Below are 22,601 nucleotides of genomic sequence, written 5' to 3'. Positions count from 1 at the left end.
ATATGGGAATGTGAATGTAGGGTTCATATGGGAATGTGAATGTAGGGTTCATATGGGAATGTGAATGTAGGGTTCATGTGGGAATGTGAATGTAGGGTTCATAAGGGAATGTGAATGTAGGGTTCATGTGGGAATGTGAATGTAGGGTTCAAATGTGAATGTAGGGTTCATAAGGGAATGTGAATGTAGGGTTCATATGGGAATGTGAATGTAGGGTTCATATGTGAATGTAGGGTTCATATGGGAATGTGAATGTAGGGTTCATGTGGGAATGTGAATGTAGGGTTCATAAGGGAATGTGAATGTAGGGTTCATGTGGGAATGTGAATGTAGGGTTCATGTGGGAATGTGAATGTAGGGTTCATAAGGGAATGTGAATGTAGGGTTCATATGGGAATGTGAATGTAGGGTTCATGTGGGAATGTGAATGTAGGGTTCATATGGGAATGTGAATGTAGGGTTCATGTGGGAATGTGAATGTAGGGTTCATGTGGGAATGTGAATGTAGGGTTCATATGGGAATGTGAATGTAGGGTTCATGTGGGAATGTGAATGTAGGGTTCATAAGGGAATGTGAATGTAGGGTTCATGTGGGAATGTGAATGTAGGGTTCATGTGGGAATGTGAATGTAGGGTTCATAAGGGAATGTGAATGTAGGGTTCATATGGGAATGTGAATGTAGGGTTCATGTGGGAATGTGAATGTAGGGTTCATATGGGAATGTGAATGTAGGGTTCATGTGGGAATGTGAATGTAGGGTTCATGTGGGAATGTGAATGTAGGGTTCAAGTGGGAATGTGAATGTAGGGTTCATGTGGGAATGTGAATGTAGGGTTCATATGGGAATGTGAATGTAGGGTTCATGTGGGAATGTGAATGTAGGGTTCATGTGGGAATGTGAATGTAGGGTTCATGTGGGAATGTGAATGTAGGGTTTGTGTGGGAATGTGAATGTAGGGTTCATGTGGGAATGTGAATGTAGGGTTCATGTGGGAATGTGAATGTAGGGTTCATGTGGGAATGTGCTCCACGGATCCCAAACTTACAGCAAAATGACAGAAATGGAGGGTTAAACTGAAGCTCATCCAAAACAGACATTTCACTCCATTTTCGCCATTGGGGATTTGACAGTACTGGCAGTGGAGTTGGTCGTTGAATATTGCCCGTTTCAGGCATACTGAACAGGCCGTGGGTGTCAGTGTATTCTCCATATATCAGATGATTAAGTTATCCCTCACGTCTGCTGGGATGACTGAGTGTTTGATAAACATCAAACACGTTGTGTTTATTCAACCCAACCAAACCGGCGGAAAATATTGCCTCAGTCGGAGGCTAAGCCAATTCATAAACTGTGGGTTTGTGTTGGTAGTAACTAGCTCCTGCAGGTCGGGTCCAACCATAACTTCTGCCTCCTGCTCTCCACAGAAACTTCTTATTTCACACCAGAGACGGGTGTCTTCATCCTATCCTCTCGTCCGCAGGAAGACAAATATTTTCTTTCAGGAGCGTCGCTCTGTTACCTGAGAGTTTCATAAATCCAGCACGTCTATTTCCTGGAACTGTTGAGTGTCTTTCCATCCCCTCGCCCCTCCCTCCAAACCCTTCTCTCAGCCAGTGTTTAGGCCTGGAGCAGGTGCCCCTCCCCTGGGCAGCCTGCTCAGGAAAGGCCCCTGCTGTGCAGACGAGACTGGGCCGCAGCCCGGGCCAAGCTCATGCTGTGAGGGGTATAAGAGGCTCCCTTCTATCCAGACACACACAAAAAAGATTTGCCTTGCACTCCTCCTCTCTCGCTCCGTTTCTCTCCAAAATGCAATCTTCCCATCTGTTTTCCCTCTCTCAAATCACTCTCTTTCTCTACTTCACAAGTCTCTCTGTTTCCCTCTCTCTCTGCCTCCATGTCCCTTCTCTCACCCCATATGACTTTATAAAGGTTACAGACTGAAGCACGTCCATCAATCCTGGAAAATTATGAAAAACATGACTACTAAAAAAAGGTTTAACTCTTTACTCAAGCTATCATAATAAGCAGTAAGAGTTACTCATGTCCTGTAGTCACTCACACCCTGAAGTTACTCATGCCCTGTAGGCCAAGCTGTGTGAGTTACTCATGTCAGTGTAGTTACTCATGCCCTGTAGGCCAAGCTGTATGAGTTACTCATGTCAGTGTAGTTACTCATGCCCTGTAGGCCAAGCTGTGTGAGTTACTAATGTCAGTGTAGTTACTCATGCCCTGTAGGCCAAGCTGTGTGAGTTACTCATGTCAGTGTAGTTACTCATGCCCTGTAGGCCAAGCTGTGTGAGTTACTCATGTCCTGTAGGCCAAGCTGTGTGAGTTACTCATGTCCTGTAGTCACTCATGCCCTGTAGGCCAAGCTGTGTGAGTTACTCATGTCAGTGTAGTTACTCATGTCCTGTAGGCCAAGCTGTGTGAGTTACTCATGTCAGTGTAGTTACTCATGTCAGTGTAGTTTATCATGTCCTGTAGGCCAAGCTGTGTGAGTTACTCATGTCAGTGTAGTTACTCATGTCCTGTAGGCCAAGCTGTGTGAGTTACTCATGTCAGTGTAGTTACTCATGTCCTGTAGGTCAAGCAGTGTGAGCAAAGAAAGTGAATTTATTGACTCCCTGAAGCATCACAACCAGTCACAACTGACACATGGTTACTTACTACATCATTTAATGTGGTAACAACATTTATCAAAGTATTAGGGTAGGGTTTATTTTAGCGAATGCAATCGAAAACCTGTTCAAAACTCCCCTACTCGTAATTGCTGGTTTGACAGCAAACACTCAAACCAGGGAACAGACAGTCTCTTTGTTCACCGTATGGCACCCCCACCATGAGGAACCCTTCTCCCCGCCACGTCCCCTGTCTTCACACTTCTGTGTCAGCCGCCAACATCAGGCGAGACCCAGGCTTGCGTGCCTTGAAGGCTGGAGGTTACATAAACCTACATAGGCTCTGCAGTTCGCACATGGGCTCTTACTAGTAAAGACTGTAAATATGGCATGTCTCTCCATCCTTCTCCCAGGGCTTGTAGAAAAAATAATTTTAAAAAGTTGAACAAGAAGAATATAGATTTGAGTTGTCCGAATGGACAAGTAAAACAATCACACACAAAACATTGCAATATCAAACAATGACAATTGGATCCGAGTTGGATCATTGTCCCCCCTGAATGTGATGTATTGCTGTTCTCCCCATTTCTGCAGACTGCAGTAGGATTGTATTGAAATGACAGGTAGGAGCAGTCTTTCAATCATCCCGGGTTGTGAGCTTTTGAGATCAAAGCAAAGAGCTGTGTGTAGCAGTGTGTGCAAGTGTTAATATTCAGTGCTAATTAGTGAGTTATTTACACAGTTAATGCACATTTTGGTCAGCAAACAGGGTTTGTACAGTCATAAAAATCCTGGAAAAGTCATGGTGTGCAGCTGTGCGCATCACCTGCATGTGTGCCAGTGTGAGTCGGCCAGAGTAGAGAGAGAGAGAGAGAGAGACATTGCAGCAGGTAGGCCTAGCCTATAAAATAACGATGGACAACAGACTACATAACAACTAACTACATATCGTGTAGCCTGGCTAGTTATCTCGGCAGTTATCTATTTAACATTATCATGTATGAATGTCACCGGTACTCAAACTGCAAATGACCGACAAGCAGTTGATGAACTGGTTCCTTAAAGCTGGAATCCGGCAAAGAATTTTAATATGCTGTGTGACGCTCCTCAGCTCATCAACAAAAATGATACGAACGGTGGAAGGGCGGCCATTGGAGCAGTTTCCCCCTACTGCAGATTCCATATTTAATAAACCAATGCCACATACTCCTGTAGAGACCAACCGTCTCTACAGCGCTGAATATTGGGAGCTGAAAAGTAAATCTGTGTAGAAAGCTGGAATTCCCCTCTGTTCAACATTGGCTATGTCATTCTGACAACTGTAAAATATATTCTTGGAATAGCCTAGTTGACAAATATCTCCAATGCTGTCAATAGATCACTGAAACCAGAATATTTTAGCCTTACAAGGTTATAGATAAACACACCGTAGTTAGTTACCTTGCTTTGAATTAGCCAAATAAATCCATTTGATCCCCCGATTCATTGAATGAGTAAATTATTTTATAAAGAAATGTAAAGTATTTGGTTGTAATTATAGGCTTAATGCTGCAATATTTGATACGCTATGAAGGGTGGCCAACCATCCTCCAGGGGAGCCTTAAAGATGGAATGTTTGTTGTTTGCGCTAACGTCTTCTGTCATTGTAATATCGAAGGACAAGTGGATACATTTTTTATGTCAAAGCAGAGTATCCCTGCGTCTTTCCCTCGTTCCATGTCTCTGCCCATAAACAGTCCTCCCATGTCAAGTTGAGCATCAAAGCTCCTCTGACCTATTGACACTCATCTAAACCCCATTCCCGAACTTAGACTTCAAAATAAACTCAGCAAAAAAAGAAATGTCCTCTCACTGTCAACTGCGTTTATTTTCAGCAACGTGTAAATATTTGTATGAACATAACAAGATTCAACAACTGAGACATAAACTGAACAAGTACCACAGACATGTGACTAACAGAAATTGAATAATGTGCCCCTGAACAAAGGGGATGTCAAAATCAAAAGTAACAGTCAGTATCTGGTGTGGCCACCAGCTGCATTAAGTAGCGCAGTGCATCTCCTCCTCATGGACTGCACAAGTTTTGCCAGTTCTTGCTGTGAGATGTTACCCCACTCTTCCACCAAGGCACCTGCAAGTTCCCGGACATTTCTGGGGGAAATGGCCCGAGCCCTCACCCTCCGATCCAACAGGACCAAGACGTGCTCAATGGGATTGGGATTGAGATCCGGGCTCTTTGCTGGCCATTGCAGAACACTGACATTCCTGTCTTGCAGGAAATCACGCACAGAACGAGCAGTATGGCTGGTGACATTGTTATGCTGGAGGGTCACGTCAGGATGAGCCTGCAGGAACGGTACCACATGAGGGAGAAGGATGTTTTCCCTGTAAAGCACAGTGTTGAGATGGCCTGCAATGACAACAAGCTCAGTCCGATGATGCTGCGACACACGGCCCCAGACCATGACGGACTCTCCACTTCCAAATCGATCCCACTCCAAAGTACAGGCCTCGGTGTAATGCTCATTCCTTCGACGATAAACACGGATCCGAACATCACTCCTGGTGAGACAAAACTGTGACTCATCAGTGAAGAGCTTGTGCCCATAGGAGACGTTGTTGCCGGTGATGTCTGGTGAGGACCTGCCGTACAACAGGCCTACTACAAGCCCTCAGTCCAGCCTCTCTCAGCCTATTGCGGACAGTCTGAGCACTGATGGAGGGATTGTGCGTTCCTAGTGTAACTTGGGCAGTTGTTGTTGCCATTCTGTACCTGTCCCACAGGTGTGAAGTTTGAATGTACCGATCCCTTGCAGGTGTTGTTACACGTGGTCTGCCACTGTGAGGACAATCAGCTGTCTGTCCTAACTTTCTTTTGGTGTTTTTCAGAGTCAGTAGAAAGGCCTCTTTAGTGTCCTAAGTTTTCATAACTGTGACCTTAATTGTCAGCCATCTAATAATAATAATAATAATATATGCCATTTAGCAGACGCTTTTATCCAAAGCGACTTACAGTCATGTGTGCATACATTCTACGTATGGGTGGTACCGGGGATCGAACCCACTACCCTGGCGTTACAAGCGCCATGCTCTACCAACTGAGCTACAGAAGGACCACCTGTAAGCTGTTAGCGTCTTGACAACCGTTCCACAGGTGCATGTTCATTAATTGTTTATGGTTCATTGAACAAGCATGGGAAACAGTGTGTAAACCCTTTAAAATGAAGATCTGTAAAGTTATTTGGATTTTACGAATTATCTTTGAAAGACAGGGTCCTGAAAAAGGGACGTTTCTTTTTTTGTGAGTTTATATGGAGACAGAATGCAATTCTCAGATCTTGGCTCATTCATCATACAATCCTTTAGGTCTAACAATTCACCAATAAATGGAATAAGGGCAAACATATTATAGCTTGCCTTACACTGTTGAGATTCACTGACACTCACTTTTAATCAACTGGTGGTGGGCAGTTATTTCTTTACAAAATATGGAACCTGTTATGAGAAAAGAGTTGGCTCTATTTGACAATACAGGCATATGTTGCAGTTTTGAATCAATGTATTATTTGGGTGTGGTGAAAATAAAACAAAAACATTCTTTGGTCAAAATTCTCCAAATAATTATATGTTTATTATTCTACACTCCAATTTTGTAATAAATGATAGAAAGTTTCTCAAGTCAGCTGGGTCCAGAAACATCTGCAAGATTACAATAAAACATCTGTTTTAATCTTTTGAGTAAAAAACATGCAACAGGGTGATCAAATTAAGATCCTACACCTGTGCACTAATACAGCCATGTGAACTACATGAGTTCTCACAGCACGTCTCACCTGTCCTCCATGTTGGTCCCTGTATTGTACTGCACTCATTGCACTGCAATTCTCCTTGTCCTCTGCCTCTGAGCTGCCATACTGCATGGTCACACAAAGAGAAGAGATAGGTGTTGAACTGACTCAGTCCCAGAGACTCAAGAGTCAGACTAAGATCCACTATGCTGCCACTTACATCTCATCACGTATAGTCTCACAAAAAATGCCAAAGGAGCCATGGAGAGAATCAGGAAGGTGCCAAAGCAGGTGAGCAGTATCAGAGACAGGTCTGGATGAAGGCAGCATGAGAGAGATCAGGATACAAAGTGAATGGTAAAGAGTGGCAGTTTTGGCACCACAATAATGAACATGATTTCAGACCAGCAATGAGGAATGAAGACCTATAGCAATTGGTAAACTAAACGTTCAGGTGATATAGTATGAACTCACTGTCTAGTGTGATGCTGATCTCCTGACTGCTCCTCCTGGCCCTGCCTGCTCTGGCCACACAGCTGTAGGTCCCCATGTGACACCTAGAAGCCCTCGCTACGCTGTACATCCCACTGACAGAGTCCCCGGCCACTGGCCAGCCGTCCCTCAGGAAGGAGAATGTTACAACCACTGTGGTCCAGTTACAGTCAGGATCAGGGTGACCATGTAGACTGTGGTTACCATGATGTTGGCTCAGCTTGCAGTTGCTAAGCTGGGCCTCACAGGTGAGGTTGAAAGCCCCGCCCTCTTTGACCACGGTCGAAGGAAATGCTGACAAAGTCACTGATGTGAAGAGCTCTGGAGAGGATATTGATTACACAGACAGATTAGATGAGGAAGTTGAGAAAAATATACATTACAAAGAAGTAGAGAAGTGAAATATATTCCAATTGTCACTGACGAGAGCTAGAGTAATGAGTGGGGCTTGTCAAGTAATCTATGAAAAAGAGCATGACACCACATGCAAGACACCCATTACTCATGTGCTAGTCTCCTCACTCACCAATGACATTAACAGAGACTGCCTGGCTGTATTGGGTGTAGAAGACTGGCTGTCCTCTCCCTGCTCTGCACCAGTACTGGCCTGTGTGTGTGACAGAGGCACGCCACATTTGGTAGACCGCCCCACCTCCACCACTGCCCCACATCTGCTCCACAGGGCCAGTGTCCTGCCTAATATAGTGTTTTAGCATTAGTTTGTTCCACTTGTTAGTACATTCCAGTTCCAGTACACAGTTATCCAGTGCCATGTTTTACGATCATCAATCAGGGAGTGATGGATACAACAAGTAGCCTAACACCCACATTCTATCCAATATACACCATCAGAGAAGCAACATAAAGAGGGAGCCGGAGGTCACACCTGTCTTTGTGCCAGTAGAACTGCCAGCCCAGCCCAGAGTGGCCAGGTAACTGACATGCCAAGGTGATTGTGTCCTCAGTGTACACCTGTCGTCCTGAAGGCTCCACGGTCAGAGTCGGCATCAGTAGAACCTCTGTGAACTCTGTGTGTAGAATTTCAACACATTCTGGGCTGTTTTGGCAAAGCACCCAAGGTGTTTATTTCAAGATATTGCCCAGTCTGCCACACCTAAAGTCTACATTAAGTAACTTGATCTGTAAACTTGAATATAATTAATGGTCTAAAAATGAAGAGTGTGTGGTTTTAAAATGATTACTCACCTGATGATGGATAGACCACCAGTGTACTCAACACTAAAACAGAATAGACAAGACATTATGCATAATAAGGTATAGGACCTGATAACCCAAACTCAGACATAAGCAGTAAAAATAGGCTAAGTCTGTGTGGCACTGGGTATTTAATTTTAGCCTGCAGATCCATGATCTAATTGCCAAGGTAATTAAAAAAGGTTAAACTTGGCTGATAGTCTACTTACAAAGTACAGGAAGGAGAGACATTCCTGAGCTATTCAGTGAATCATGGTAAATAAATAAATCATGGTTAGCAACGGTAGCTAGGCAAACATGTTTTTAAGAAACAACATGTAGTTGGAGGGGAAAATCAGTTTACTGAAAAATGTCAATAAACAGTTGGGCTAATTAAACGGTCCACAAAGAACCACACATATTGAAAAAAAGTTGACAACAATACATTTTACACATGCAATAAACTGCAATGGGGCCAATGTTATTGTTTTTAAACACAGAGACAACACCACGTGCTGACAACAACCATAATTTACCTGGCCTAACAACCATAGTTTGTTTACCTGGCTAACAACCATAGTTTGTTTACCTGGCTAACAACATAGTTTACCTGGCTAACAACCTAGTTTACCTGGCTAACAACCATAGTTTACCTGGCTAACAACCAGTTTACCTGGCTAACAACCATAGTTTACCTGGCTCTGGCATCATCACCTCAGAATCCTGCTTGTAAAATGTCTGAAGACGTAGACCAAGCTGTGGGGTTTCATTTGGGAAACCTGAACCGAGATTGATCTGGTTTATAACCGCAACACTCTCCTGGGGTGGCAGGAAAACGATGATAGCAGGCAGCCACATGACTGTATCATCTGGTGAGACGCTGCGTCCCGCTCACTGCGTCCCCTAGCGTCGCACATGATTGAAGAAAATAATCTGTGTGAGGGAAGCAGAATTCAACACAGCACCGGTCCTTTCCCCCCAAAACAGGAAGTGGGAACGATATCGCATAGAGTGAAAGCTCTTGCAGTACTCCACTGTCTGGACAATATTGAAAGTCTGGCGGAGTCAGTATTAACGTTAGTGTTTTTACGCAAAGAGAAATTCAACCAAATAGAAGATTGATGTCATTTAGTGGAACGCAAAACGGCGGGTGAGTTGAGAGAACGTTGCGTTATCACGGTGCATTTGACCACAGACTTGCCCAACACTGACCGAGCAGCACAAAGCTAGCTAGTTAATGTGTAATGGCGGAGTGCTTGTAGCTAACTACGGGGTATGCTTAGTAGCCAACGGTGTAGCTAGCTAGCTGTCCAGTTTAGAAAATTGTTGGTTATATAGCTAGCAAAAAGCGCCGTTGGGTGATACGTTAATTTTTTTGAAAATCGATGTGAGTTGGTTACCTAGCTATCGATTAGTTAGCTCGCTAACTGTTGTTTTGCTAAGTTACAGTAGCTAACTACGAATGGTTGCTAGTTAACTAACGTTAAGCACAGCGACTTGAACAAAACTGTTGGATAACTAACTAGCCAACGTTAGCAAGTCAACAAAATTAATTCAACCCACAAAGTTTACCATACTTGTAACGTTAGATGGCAAAGACTAAACTAACTTGTTAGCCTACGACCTCTGAACCCTGTAATTGATGTGGTCATTTAAGGGGCAACCTGCAGTTGTTACATCCATTTGTTTTTTTACTTCATGATTTCCTGATTGTAATTTAGTTCACCTAATTTCAGTTTGACAAAACAAGCAGGTACAGTGTAGAGAATCATTGTACCATCTAATCCCCTGTGAAATATATTTTCCATAACCAAAAATGTTGTATTTTCAGCTGTTTGAAGCTGGGGTACAAAACAAAACTTAATAACGGAAAGCATAGAACATCTATTTGCTTCTTAGATTTGACAAATCTATAACTAGCATACATTAAAAAAAAAAGTTTTCTCCCCAATTTCATATTATTACGTTTTACGATCTTGTCTCATCGCAACAGACTCGGGAGAGGCGAAGGTCAAGTCATGCGTCCTCCGAAACATGACCCACCAAACTGCGCTTCTTAACACCTGCTCTCTTAACCCGGAAGCCAGCCACACCAATGTGTTGGCGGAAACACTGTTCAACTGATGACTGAAGTCAGCCTGCAGGTGCCTGGCCCCCGCGGCCAAACCCTCCTCTAACCCGGACGACGCTGGACCATTTTTTGCGCTGCCCTGTTGGACTCCAGGTCCTTAGACCGCTGCGCCACCCAGGAGGCATATAACTAACATGTGAAATTGGTCGGTCACCCAAAAAGTTTAGCTCAACTGACATACATCAGAACCCAAAATATACCTTTTTTTTCCCACATGGGATTAAAACAAAAAGTATATGTAAACAAACACTGTTTTTTTTGCCACAAATGGTTACAACTATAATTTTTATATCATAGATGGTCCGTTTTTGCATCCATAGCTCTGTCAAGAGTTGTTAGGCCTATGTTTCTCCAGCACCGATCCCTCCAGCTTTTTACAGAAACGGTTGGGGAGAGGCCTTGTGATGGCTGCTTTTGCACTGCCCTCCATTCTCCCTCTGCTTCTCCCATCCCTTCCACTTACCATTGCCCTCTTTTTCTCCCTCCGTCTTTCACTACCCCTCCCCCCTCTCTCTGTTCCCCCACCCGCTCCCCTCTTTGTTCCTCAGGCGCCGTAGTAAATGGGACCAGCCGGGCCCAGGTCCTGGTTCAGACCAGATGGGGGAGGTGGAGGCGGCTCCTACAGGGGCTCTGGACGCTGCAGCTGCTGTGGCAGCTAAGATCAACGCCATGCTGGTAGCCAAGGGCAAGCTCAAGCCCTCCCAGATAGGACCCTCTGGACCATCTGGACCCCCAGACAAGGTAATGGTCAGGAAACCTCTTACACTGAAAACATTAGAAACGCTTTCAGTCTCTCACTTGTAATCTGGCTTCTCTCTGTCTTCGTTGTCTGTCCCTCTCTCGCCTCCAAATTCTGTAATCCCCTCGCTCTTAATCTCTCTCTTTTTTTTTAGAGATATTGTTGTAAATGTTAGCATGCGACACATAAAAATGAATCTTTGTCATCACCAGGTTGTGGGTGCAGGGAAGCCCCAGCCTCTTATGAAAGCGAAGGATGACCTGGTGGTGGCGGAGGTGGAGATCAACGACGTTCCTCTCCCCTGCCGGAACCTGCTGACCCGCGGACAGACACAGGACGAGGTCAGAGTCCATGACATCATTGTGATCTTTAGACCCATTGATTGACAATCTGGTCAACAGTCAAATTTACTGCTATGTTTACCCAGCTCTTTCTCTGTGTGATACACACATGAACAGACTGAATCAGTGTCATGTAAACCAGTATGTTTACCCAGCTCTTTCTCTGTGTGATACACACATGAACAGACTGAATCAGTGTCATGTAAACCAGTATGTTTACCCAGCTCTTTCTCTGTGTGATACACACATGAACAGACTGGATCAGTGTCATGTAAACCAGTATGTTTACCCAGCTCTTTCTCTGTGTGATACACACATGTACAGACTGGATCAGTGTCATGTAAACCAGTATGTTTACCCAGCTCTTTCTCTGTGTGATACACACATGAACAGACTGAATCAGTGTCATGTAGTAAACCAGTATGTTTACCCAGCTCTTTCTCTGTGTGATACACACATGTACAGACTGGATCAGTGTCATGTAAACCAGTATGTTTACCCAGCTCTTTCTCTGTGTGATACACACATGTACAGACTGGATCAGTGTCATGTAAACCAGTATGTTTACCCAGCTCTTTCTCTGTGTGATACACACATGAACAGACTGAATCAGTGTCATGTAGTAAACCAGTATGTTTACCCAGCTCTTTCTCTGTGTGATACACACATGAACAGACTGAATCAGTGTTATGTAAACCAGTATGGGACTGAAAATGTCTCACTTGAGGACAGTAAATGACCAGCTTCTTTTTCCTATTGTGTGAAGATCAGCAAAGTGAGCGGTGCTGCTGTGTCCACCAGGGGGCGATACATGGCAGCAGTGGAGAAGTACAAGGCTCCACAAGGGTGAGTCCTGCTTCACACCTTCTTTATTACCACACTGCTCTACCAAAGAGGTTACTGCTATTTACTTTCCTCCATACAGACAAGTAGATATGTTGTCTGATCGCCTCATACAACCAAGTCTTAGGCTACTGACCGACTGCTTCTCTCTCTGTCGTCAGGGACCGACCCCTCTATCTTCATGTCCAGGGCCAGACCAGGGAGCTTGTCGACAGTCAGTACATCTCTATTTACCTCACCTAATTTGATTAATATGATCAACAGGGTCCTTCTTTCCTGACTTTGTTGTGACGATCCAATCTCTCTCCAGGAGCTGTGAACCGCATCAAGGAGATCATCACTAACGGAGTGGTGAAGGCTGCCACCTCCTCCTACAGCGGAACCGGAGCCACAGTCCCAGTCTACCAACAACACAAACCCCTGCCCCCCTCACTGCCCCCCATCAACCACCATCACAGACCACACTTCCAGTCTGGGGTAAGCAGTGTTTTCCACAAGTACATAGAGTAGCCAGCCAAATAGAAAAAGTAGCCAGCCAGGGCAATTTTAATTGACTGAAAATGAATGAATTAGTTGTTTGGGGGTATGGCCTAGGTTTATATGATCAGGACTATTTTCTAAGTAAGGGAGCGTTTAACATGTCTTCTCTTGAGATGAAAGTCTTATTTACAGTGACTTTAGTCCCGACATCTTAGGAAAGGAAACCTAGGGAATCCTTTGTTTTATGTCACCATGGACACGCAGTATAACCACGCTGTATGATTTATGAATAGGAGATTGACTTTATTTAGTCAGTTTTACACTTTATAAACTAGTCAACACTTGCTGTTCAGTTGTCAATCAAAGCACAGTAAATAGTCTACTATGCACCACGACTCCATGTGGCTGGCTGTGTGAAACACACAAAGGAAAATACTGTGTGCTCTGACCGTGTGGGGCGTTACCGCGTACGTACGCGACGTGGGGCGTTACCGCGTACGTACGCGACGTGGGGCGTTACCGCGTACGTACGCGACGTGGGGCGTTACCGCGTACGTACGCGACGTGGGGCGTTACCGCGTGGGCCGTTACCGCGTACGTACGCGACGTGGGGCGTTACCGTGTGGGGCGTTACCGCGTACGTACGCGACGTGGGCGTTACCGTGTGGGCGTTACCGTGTGGGGCGTTACCGTGTACGTACGCGACGTGGGGCGTTACGTCGTCCGTCCTCTATGTGGGGCGTTACCTCGTCCGTCCTCTACGTGGGGCGGTACCTCGTCCGTCCTCTACGTGGGGCGTTACCTCGTCCGTCCTCTACGTGGGGTGTGCAAATTCACTAGCATCATGCTCTCCTTCCTTTGTGTAAAGAAATTAGACTGCAACCAACCAGTCACACAAAGTAGGTGGCTGAAAATGAGTCTGTAACCGGCTGATTGGCTGATGGCCGACACTAATAAGAAAACAGAGTTTGTGTGTGTGATTGTCGCTCAGTGTGTGTCAATGTTATTTTATGAGTGTCAATGTCATTGATGAATCTTTAAGACTCGCATTCATATCCTTTCAGATGCACTATGTGCAGGAAAAGTTGTTTGTGGGTCTGGAGCATGCCATCCAGGGCTTCTCAGTGAAGGAGAGGGTGGAAGGGCCAGGCAGCTCCTACCTGCAGCACATCCAGGGTGAGACTGGGGCCAAGGTCTTCCTCAGGGGGAAGGGATCAGGCTGTCTGGAGCCCGCCTCTGGTCGAGAGGCCTTCGAACCGATGTACATCTACATCAGGTAAGTAGCAGTATTAATAGATCGTCTGGGGGAGTAAAGTCCATGTTGATTTGTATTAGCTCAGAGACACAGAGCTTAGACACCAGGCACACATGAACTCCTCTCTCTTCCCCAGTCATCCCAAACCAGAGGGCCTTGCTGCAGCGAAGACCCTGTGTGACAACCTTCTGCAGACTGTGAGTGTCTAATGGTTTACTGACTGGCACTCTGTTCTCTGTACACTGCTCTACTTTCACTTAAACCCTGTTTCAAGCTGTCCCGTGTGAAGTGCATTGTATTATGTAGCTGGGCTCTGTTTGCCATGTGGATCTGTGACTGTTCTCTCTTCCCTCCAGGTTCATGCAGAGTATTCTGTCTTCCTCAACCAGATGAGTGTCATGATGCCTACTCCCGGTACAGACTCTGGCTGTCTTTCTCTTTTACAGCCTCTACAATGTGTCAACGTACTGACGTGTTCCTCTTCCTCTCCTCCTCCAGGCTTTATGCAGCCCCCATGGCCAACGGGATGCCCCCCAGCCCCCTTACTACCCCCCATCGGGGTACCAGCCCAGCTACCCCTCCCTGTACCTCCCCTCAGCCCATTCCTCCCCCTATGCTGTCCCCCTCCCATTCCCCCTGGGCTGCCCGCCGGTCTCCCCCTCCCAACCGGTACACCCTCCCCCTGCACCTGTCACTTTACCACAGGTAAGACCGGTCAATCAGATTTAGACTTGTATGGACCTATAATACAGTACATTGAGACTATTACATCCGTGTTATGAAACTAGTTGAAAAACATTTTCTTGATAGGCTGTATATATATATGATGTATTCAACATGCATTACATCCAAGTTGCTTTTTTTTGTCCCCAGACTCTCCCACCTTCTCCTTTCCCACCAACTGCTCCGGTTCCGCCCAAAGCTCCGCCTCCTGTCGTCTCAGCCAATCCGCCGCAGAAAAGACGCTTCACTGAGGAGGTGCCAGACGAGAGTGACAGCGGTCTGCTGGGATACCAGGTGATTTCCCATTGTTTTATTCTTCCACCTTATGTGCTGCCTTCGTCCAGTCTGTCCCTTCTGCTTCTGTTGTCTTCCTGTCTTTTCTCATCTTCTGTCCATGTATCTGATATCTGTTCCTCTTTCTGTTAGACTCAATTCATTATGATTCTCTTGTCTAATTCTGTGAGTCCCTGTCTGCATTCTATAGAAAAGGTTTGCTTGTTCAATGGGTCTGTCTGTTCAGTGTCAACTTGTTTTTTCCCTAGTAGATCTTATGACGTTCATTGAAAAGCATTGTAACCATAGCTGTTATTATCTGAGTCCATGTATTATTGGATTTATAGAACTTTCAGATTCTGGAGATTCTGGAAAGGTATTGTTGGACATCAAATGTACTTCAATATATTGAAATTAGTGCAGGTAAGATATTAGTATCATGGCAAGGAAACAACATGAAACGGATTAACTTCTTTAGGAAAACGGCCCTTATGTTGGAAACAACCATCGTTATGTTGTCCCCCAGAGTAATTAGATTTATTTTCCAGGCTATAGCACATCATGTTTTACATACAGCAGGTTTTTAAAGGACCAAAGTGTTTGGTCTGCTTCCTGTTTTAATTTTTGCCCTGGAAAAAATATTGCAATACAAGTGTCGTCAAAGGCCTAATTTAAATGTGTCCTCTTGATTTAACGATGTGTTACTTTAATACAGTCCATTCCTATTTTTGGATTATGTGCAATCAGAGCATGCATAAACTTAAAATAATAGTTTTATTCTCAGCTGCTTAAATAAGGTGTGGTGAAAAGGAAAAAGTTTTGGAATAATAACTTTGCAGTTCAGTTCCATTCAATAGTTTAGATAACTACATGCTTGTAGGCCTACTATTAATAATAGTGATTTAGGGGAGGATATGTGCTAATGCGCCTGTGTGTTTTTCTGCTCATAGCATGGACCCATTCATATGACTAATTTAGGTGCAGGCTTCCCTGTGGGCAGCCCTGGCCCAGAGGCTTCAGGACCCCCGCCACCGAGTTCCTCCGGGCCACCGAGGGAGAGGGACAGGTACGAGATGGGGGTGACGAGTCGCTCTCCTTTATAACAGTGTCCTTCATCCCAGATGCTGGACACACCGTGTGTGCAGGCTTGTGATTGATGTTGTGCAACACTGACTCCTTCCCTCTCTCTCGCTCCTTCCCTCCCTCCCTCTCTTTCTCTCCAGCAGTAGGCAGCTGATGCCTCCACCACCCATTCCAATGAACGGAGGCATGACACCCAAGATGGAGGAGAGGAGGCTGCTGCAAGGCCCCCTGGGTAAGGGCCCCACCCCATGTAACCCCCCTGACCCCATCCATGGCCTCAGCCATAAAGCACGCTGCCCACCCCCCGGCCTCTTGGCTGTCAGTAGTCAGAGTCAAATAGCATTTTGCATGCAGACATGCTGTTCTCACACGTGACAGAACAGGTTCTAGCAGATTACATCAGACCGACATAGTGTTCCTCGATAAGTTCTGCTTTGAAAGTCAGTCAGTCAGTCAGTCAGTCAGTCAGTCAGTCAGTCAGAGTCAAGACAGTCAGTCAGTTCAGAATCAAGAACTGGGCAACGCTTCGATCCCCCACTGCCTCAGGTAACTCTGTCGTTGATCCTAAGTCAACCACTAGCCCTAGGCACTGTGTAGGTCTGAGAGTATTTTATAAGTGTAAGCAATATGTAGACAATTACCATTGGCCTGAGAAGAGTAAGGCTGATCTATTACCATACTGCTTACACCTGGCATCTCATCTTGTGACATCTAGGAGGTGTCTAGGGATGGATTTCAGATTGGGAGTCCCCCTCTCTGTCTAGCTGGTGCTGTCCCCTCGCTGCCCGTCCCTTTCTGATGACGTCATCAGACAGGAGTGTCTGTGCCCGTGTTTGACTCCCTCACTAACAAGATTCTCTCTTTTTTTTGTGTTCTTTCTGTGTTTTTCTTCTCTTCCATGTCTCTCTGGGTGGGATGCCGGATGGGGGTGGGGCTCTTCTCCTGTGGCGCTGTCCTGCATTGTGATTGGACGGCCCTAACGCTGCCGCTCCCCACCGACCAATGACTGCTGCTGCTGACCCATGCCCCTCCTCTACCTAACTCACCCCTCCTGCCAAACACAATGCAATCTATTAACTTTCTCTCCCTATCTGTTGGTAAAACAATTGACTTCTAACTGTTGTTTTTGAAACCTTTGTGCTGGTCTTTGGTTGTGTTCTTTCTCTTTGTGTGTCTGTCTTCTCTCTCTCCCGCACCCCTCTCCTTTCTCCCTCATTCCTCCCTCTTTCTCCCACTGTTTTTCCCTCTCTCTGTGTGTCTCCCCTTTCTCTCTCCCGCACCCCTCTCCTTTCTCCCTCATTCCTCCCTCTTTCTCCCACTGTTTTTCCCTCTCTCTCATCTCTCTCAGATCCCTCAGTGAAGAGGATGAAGACGGGGCTCGTGGCGTACGCTGGTGACTCCTCGGACGAAGAGGAGGACCACTCCACCCCCAAAACCTTGGGGGCAGGTAACCATGGTAACGTCGCTGGGGCAACCCACTCCACCCCCACATCATCCTCGGGCTGGACTCTGGGGTACCGCTGCCCCCCTCCGCCTCCCCAACGTGCCAAAACACAGCAGGCACAGTCACAGCAGCCCATGCCCTTCTGGATGGCCCCATAACACAGGAGTATTAAACCTCATACTTCCCTCCCCTGACACCTAGGGCCTTTTGGAGGGTCCCAAAATGAAGATTTTACACCCCAAACTGAGCCCCAGTCTTCCCTTGAACCATCACTCCTACCTGCTCCTCCACTTGATATCATTTATTTTGTGATGACTTAGATTTCGTTAAAACAGTTTTGTCATGCGCTCAGCAGTAAAGCAGTGTGTGTGTAAAACGGACTAAACAGACGGGCTGGCTGATACAAAGAGAACAGACTCAAACAGCCAACCAGGAGACTGACGGACTGGATACATGGTGACAAGCAGCAAGATGCCCCAGACTTCCACACAGATTCAAGTGTACTCTGAACTCTGTATAGGAGAGACAGCTGAGGAACAGACACACATGGAGGGTAATAGTGCCCTGTTTTTGGTTGATTTGGAACGTGTCCACTCCTGGTTTTACTAGTGTAGAAAAGCACTGAGGTAGAAGAGATTTCAATGCATTCTAAGTTATTTCTTTGTCAAAATATATTTCCCCCATCCCCATTTTCTTTCTTGGTCCAAATCTTAATCAAATCTCTCTCTTCCTTGAGTACAGATCATATAAATATGCTTGTTGGACTTTTATAAAATGCAATTGACTCAAATGTTCTAATGCTTTTGTGGAATAAATGAGCATTATCTCTGTGTATAAGAGTTTTATTTAAAGACCGGTTTGACAGATCATGCAATAGAGAGAAAATGGGTGGTTTAACTGACTATCAGGTGTGAATCTCCCATGGTCTTTAACAACCCACAATCTGAATCAACTGCCAAGAAATCATCTTTACTTGTTCTATCACACCTTGGCTATGTTCTCAAAATTGGCTAAATGGTTCAACAACACCAGTGGTCCATGATCTGGAGAACAGAGAGTGGAGCATGAGGAACATGGTGGTGGAACAGAGATGGAACAGCTGAGGAACATGGTGGGTGGAACAGAGCTGAGAGTGGAACAGCTGAGGAACATGGTGGTGGAACAGAGAGAGGAGCTGGATGGTGGAACAGAGAGTGGAGGAACATGGTGGTGGAACAGAGAGTGGAACTGAGGAACATGGTGGTGGAGCTGAGGAACATGGTGGTGGAACAGAGAGTGAAGCTGAGGAACATGGTGGTGGAACAGAGAGTGGAGCTGAGGAACATGGTGGTAGAACAGTGAGTGGAGCTGAGGAACATGGTGGTGGAACAGCGAGTGGAGCTGAGGAACATGGTGGAACAGAGAGTGGAGCTGAGGAACATGGTGGAACAGAGAGTGGAGCTGAGGAACATGGTGGAACAGAGAGTGGAGCTGAGGAACATGGTGGAACAGAGAGTGGAGCTGAGGAACATGGTGGTGGAACAGAGAGGTGGAACAGAGAGGAACATGGAACATGGTGGAACAGTGAGAACAGAGAGTGGAGCTGAGGAACATGGTGGAGGAACAGAGAGTGGAGCTGAGGAACATGGTGGTGGAACAGAGAGTGGAGCTGAGGAACATGGTGGTGGAACAGAGAGTGGAGCTGAGGAACATGGTGGTAGAACAGAGAGTGGAGCTGAGGAACATGGTGGTGGAACAGAGAGTGAAGCTGAGGAACATGGTGGTGGAACAGAGAGTGGAGCTGAGTATCACTAAGACTGAACTGCATTTCTACAAGAACAAGGTGGAGGAACTGGAGAGAGCGAACACAGGTAGTAAGATAGCTGTATCTAATGTGATTACTGTAATCAGCAGAGTAGTGGTGTGTTGAATGCAACAGTTTCTTTGTATGATACTGTAGGATTGCAGGCCAGAGTGAGAGCCAGGTAGAGGAGCTGAAGACAGAGAATGCAGGTAATGTAGAGATTAAAAAAGACCGTATGTAAAGAGGATGTTATATATTTGGTCCAAATCAGACAAGGAACAGGTTCCCAAAATTGTTCCTATATTAGTAATTTCAGCCCAAGCGGCTACAGGTAGCCGACTGCTTGTTTACACACCAATCTACATGTATAAACACACATGTCCAATGAGACCAGATACAGACAGAGTCCAACATCACTAACTGGCTGCTCCAATGTCTGGTGGCTTTGAGAGACTGACCGTGTTGATCTGTTATTCCTCTGATGCAGGTGTCTTCAGTGCTCCAGTGTCTGGTGGCTTTGAGAGACTGACCGTGTTGATCTGTTATTCCTCTGATGCAGGTGTCTTCAGTGCTCCAGTGTCTGGTGGCTTTGAGAGACTGACCGTGTTGATCTGTTATTCCTCTGATGCAGGTGTCTTCAGTGCTCCAGTGTCTGGTGGCTTTGAGAGACTGACCGTGTTGATCTGTTATTCCTCTGATGCAGGTGTCTTCAGTGCTCCAGTGTCTGGTGGCTTTGAGAGACTGACCGTGTTGATCTGTTATTCCTCTGATGCAGGTGTCTTCAGTGCTCCAGTGTCTGGTGGCTTTGAGAGACTAACCGTGTTGATCTGTTATTCCTCTGATGCAGGTGTCTTCAGTGCTCCAGTGTCTGGTGGCTTTAAGAGACTGACCGTGTTGATCTGTTATTCCTCTGATGCAGGTGTCTTCAGTGCTCCAGTGTCTGGTGGCTTTGAGAGACTGACCGTGTTGATCTGTTATTCCTCTGATGCAGGTGTCTTCAGTGCTCCAGTGTCTGGTGGCTTTGGGAGACTGACCGTGTTGATCTGTTATTCCTCTGATGCAGGTGTCTTCAGTGCTCCAGTGAGAGGAGTACATGGACTTTGGTTTGTTCAGGAATGACCAGGGTGTAATGTGGAATGGACAGTACAATAGTCACGGAAGGTGACAGTATCTCTCCAATTCTGGGACTCTAGAACTGGAGGAGGGGGACTTGGTCTACATGCGTCTCCCATCAGGCTAAAGGATCTATGTTGATTCTAATAAACACAGCTGCTTCAGTGACTTCCTGCTCTTTCCTATGTGAGATGAACACCACAAAAGCTGTAATAAAAAGTCCAATCTGTTATGACATTCCATGAAACATTATGACGCTAAATTAAAATGACTTAACGTCTTCTGTTGTGTTGACATTTGACTGTATTTACTATGATACAGATGAATGTTATTCAGCTCAGTAGTTTGACTGTATTTACTATGATATAGATGAATGTTATTCAGCTCAGTAGTTTGCCTGTATTTACTATGATATAGATGGATGTTATTCAGCTCAGTAGTTTGGCTGTATTTACTATGATATAGATGAATGTTATTCAGCTCAGTAGTTTGACTGTATTTACTATGATATAGATGAATGTTATTCAGCTCAGTAGTTTGGCTGTATTTACTATGATATAGATGAATGTTATTCAGCTCAGTAGTTTGACATTTGACTGTATTTACTATGATATAGATGAATGTTATTCAGCTCAGTAGTTTGACTGTATTTACTATGATATAGATGAATGTTATTCAGCTCAGTAGTTTGGCTGTATTTACTATGATATAGATGAATGTTATTCAGCTCAGTAGTTTGGCTGTATTTACTATGATATAGATGAATGTTATTCAGCTCAGTAGTTTGACTGTATTTACTATGATATAGATGAATGTTATTCAGCTCAGTAGTTTGACTGTATTGTATTTACTATGATATAGATGAATGTTATTCAGCTCAGTAGTTTGGCTGTATTTACTATGATATAGATGAATGTTATTCAGCTCAGTAGTTTGGCTGTATTTACTATGATATAGATGAATGTTATTCAGCTCAGTAGTTTGGCTGTATTTACTATGATATAGATGAATGTTATTCAGCTCAGTAGTTTGGCTGTATTTACTATGATATAGATGAATGTTATTCAGCTCAGTAGTTTGCTCAGCTGTATTTACTATGATATAGATGAATGTTATTCAGCTCAGTAGTTTGACTGTATTTACTATGATATAGATGAATGTTATTCAGCTCAGTAGTTTAGTTTGCTGTATTTACTATGATATAGATGAATGTTATTCAGCTCAGTAGTTTGACTGTATTTACTATGATATAGATGAATGTTATTCAGCTCAGTAGTTTGGCTGTATTTACTATGATATAGATGAATGTTATTCAGCTCAGTAGTTTGACTGTATTTACTATGATATAGATGAATGTTATTCAGCTCAGTAGTTTGGCTGTATTTACTATGATATAGATGAATGTTATTCAGCTCAGTAGTTTGCCTGTATTTACTATGATATAGATGGATGTTATTCAGCTCAGTAGTTTGGCTGTATTTACTATGATATAGATGAATGTTATTCAGCTCAGTAGTTTGACTGTATTTACTATGATATAGATGAATGTTATTCAGCTCAGTAGTTTGGCTGTATTTACTATGATATAGATGAATGTTATTCAGCTCAGTAGTTTGGCTGTATTTACTATGATATAGATGAATGTTATTCAGCTCAGTAGTTTGACTGTATTTACTATGATATAGATGAATGTTATTCAGCTCAGTAGTTTGACTGTATTTACTATGATATAGATGAATGTTATTCAGCTCAGTAGTTTGGCTGTATTTACTATGATATAGATGAATGTTATTCAGCTCAGTAGTTTGGCTGTATTTACTATGATATAGATGAATGTTATTCAGCTCAGTAGTTTGGCTGTATTTACTATGATATAGATGAATGTTATTCAGCTCAGTAGTTTGGCTGTATTTACTATGATATAGATGAATGTTATTCAGCTCAGTAGTTTGACTGTATTTACTATGATATAGATGAATGTTATTCAGCTCAGTAGTTTGGCTGTATTTACTATGATATAGATGAATGTTATTCAGCTCAGTAGTTTGGCTGTATTTACTATGATATAGATGAATGTTATTCAGCTCAGTAGTTTGACTGTATTTACTATGATATAGATGAATGTTATTCAGCTCAGTAGTTTGGCTGTATTTACTATGATATAGATGAATGTTATTCAGCTCAGTAGTTTGGCTGTATTTACTATGATATAGATGAATGTTATTCAGCTCAGTAGTTTGACTGTATTTACTATGATATAGATGAATGTTATTCAGCTCAGTAGTTTGGCTGTATTTAC

General features: G+C 44.4%; 3 protein-coding genes across 7 annotated transcripts; 2 read left to right on the top strand and 1 right to left on the bottom strand.

The window, feature by feature from the left end:
• Positions 1-6,223: 6,223 nt before the first annotated feature.
• On the bottom strand, positions 6,224-10,117 carry LOC124005349 (Fc receptor-like A). Of its 5 annotated transcripts, XM_046314507.1 has the most exons (9): positions 10,060-10,117; positions 8,790-8,997; positions 8,107-8,139; positions 7,787-7,928; positions 7,427-7,596; positions 6,883-7,221; positions 6,629-6,721; positions 6,454-6,534; positions 6,224-6,319 (listed from the first exon to the last, which is right to left on the bottom strand). In XM_046314507.1, the coding sequence occupies exons 2-9, from the start codon at positions 8,950-8,952 to the stop codon at positions 6,300-6,302; spliced, it is 1,041 nt and encodes a 346-aa protein (XP_046170463.1). In that variant the 5' UTR covers positions 8,953-8,997; positions 10,060-10,117; the 3' UTR covers positions 6,224-6,299. The 5 variants fall into 5 exon arrangements, with proteins under 5 accessions (XP_046170463.1, XP_046170461.1, XP_046170465.1 ...); XM_046314505.1 differs by having other exon boundaries at positions 6,224-6,534; XM_046314509.1 differs by lacking the exon at positions 8,790-8,997 and having other exon boundaries at positions 6,224-6,534; positions 10,060-10,098.
• LOC124005936 (KH homology domain-containing protein 4-like) lies at positions 9,057-18,238 on the top strand. Its single transcript, XM_046315580.1, has 14 exons — positions 9,057-9,244; positions 10,774-10,966; positions 11,177-11,305; positions 12,072-12,151; positions 12,310-12,362; positions 12,459-12,625; positions 13,693-13,904; positions 14,020-14,080; positions 14,240-14,400; positions 14,456-14,588; positions 14,757-14,900; positions 15,830-15,945; positions 16,103-16,194; positions 17,311-18,238. The coding sequence occupies exons 1-14, from the start codon at positions 9,216-9,218 to the stop codon at positions 17,562-17,564; spliced, it is 1,824 nt and encodes a 607-aa protein (XP_046171536.1). The 5' UTR covers positions 9,057-9,215; the 3' UTR covers positions 17,565-18,238.
• Positions 18,239-19,074: 836 nt separating this feature from the next.
• LOC124006107 lies at positions 19,075-20,887 on the top strand. The gene is made up of 2 exons (XM_046315892.1): positions 19,075-19,256; positions 19,346-20,887. The coding sequence occupies exon 2, from the start codon at positions 19,622-19,624 to the stop codon at positions 20,306-20,308; it is 687 nt and encodes a 228-aa protein (XP_046171848.1). The 5' UTR covers positions 19,075-19,256; positions 19,346-19,621; the 3' UTR covers positions 20,309-20,887.
• The last annotated feature ends 1,714 nt before the right edge of the window (positions 20,888-22,601 follow it).

This window comes from Oncorhynchus gorbuscha, linkage group LG19 (assembly GCF_021184085.1).
Source record: "Oncorhynchus gorbuscha isolate QuinsamMale2020 ecotype Even-year linkage group LG19, OgorEven_v1.0, whole genome shotgun sequence".
Taxonomy (NCBI): domain Eukaryota; kingdom Metazoa; phylum Chordata; class Actinopteri; order Salmoniformes; family Salmonidae; genus Oncorhynchus; species Oncorhynchus gorbuscha.
The sequence above is the reverse complement of the archived record's forward strand: the minus strand, read 5'-3'. Positions and strand labels throughout refer to the sequence as shown.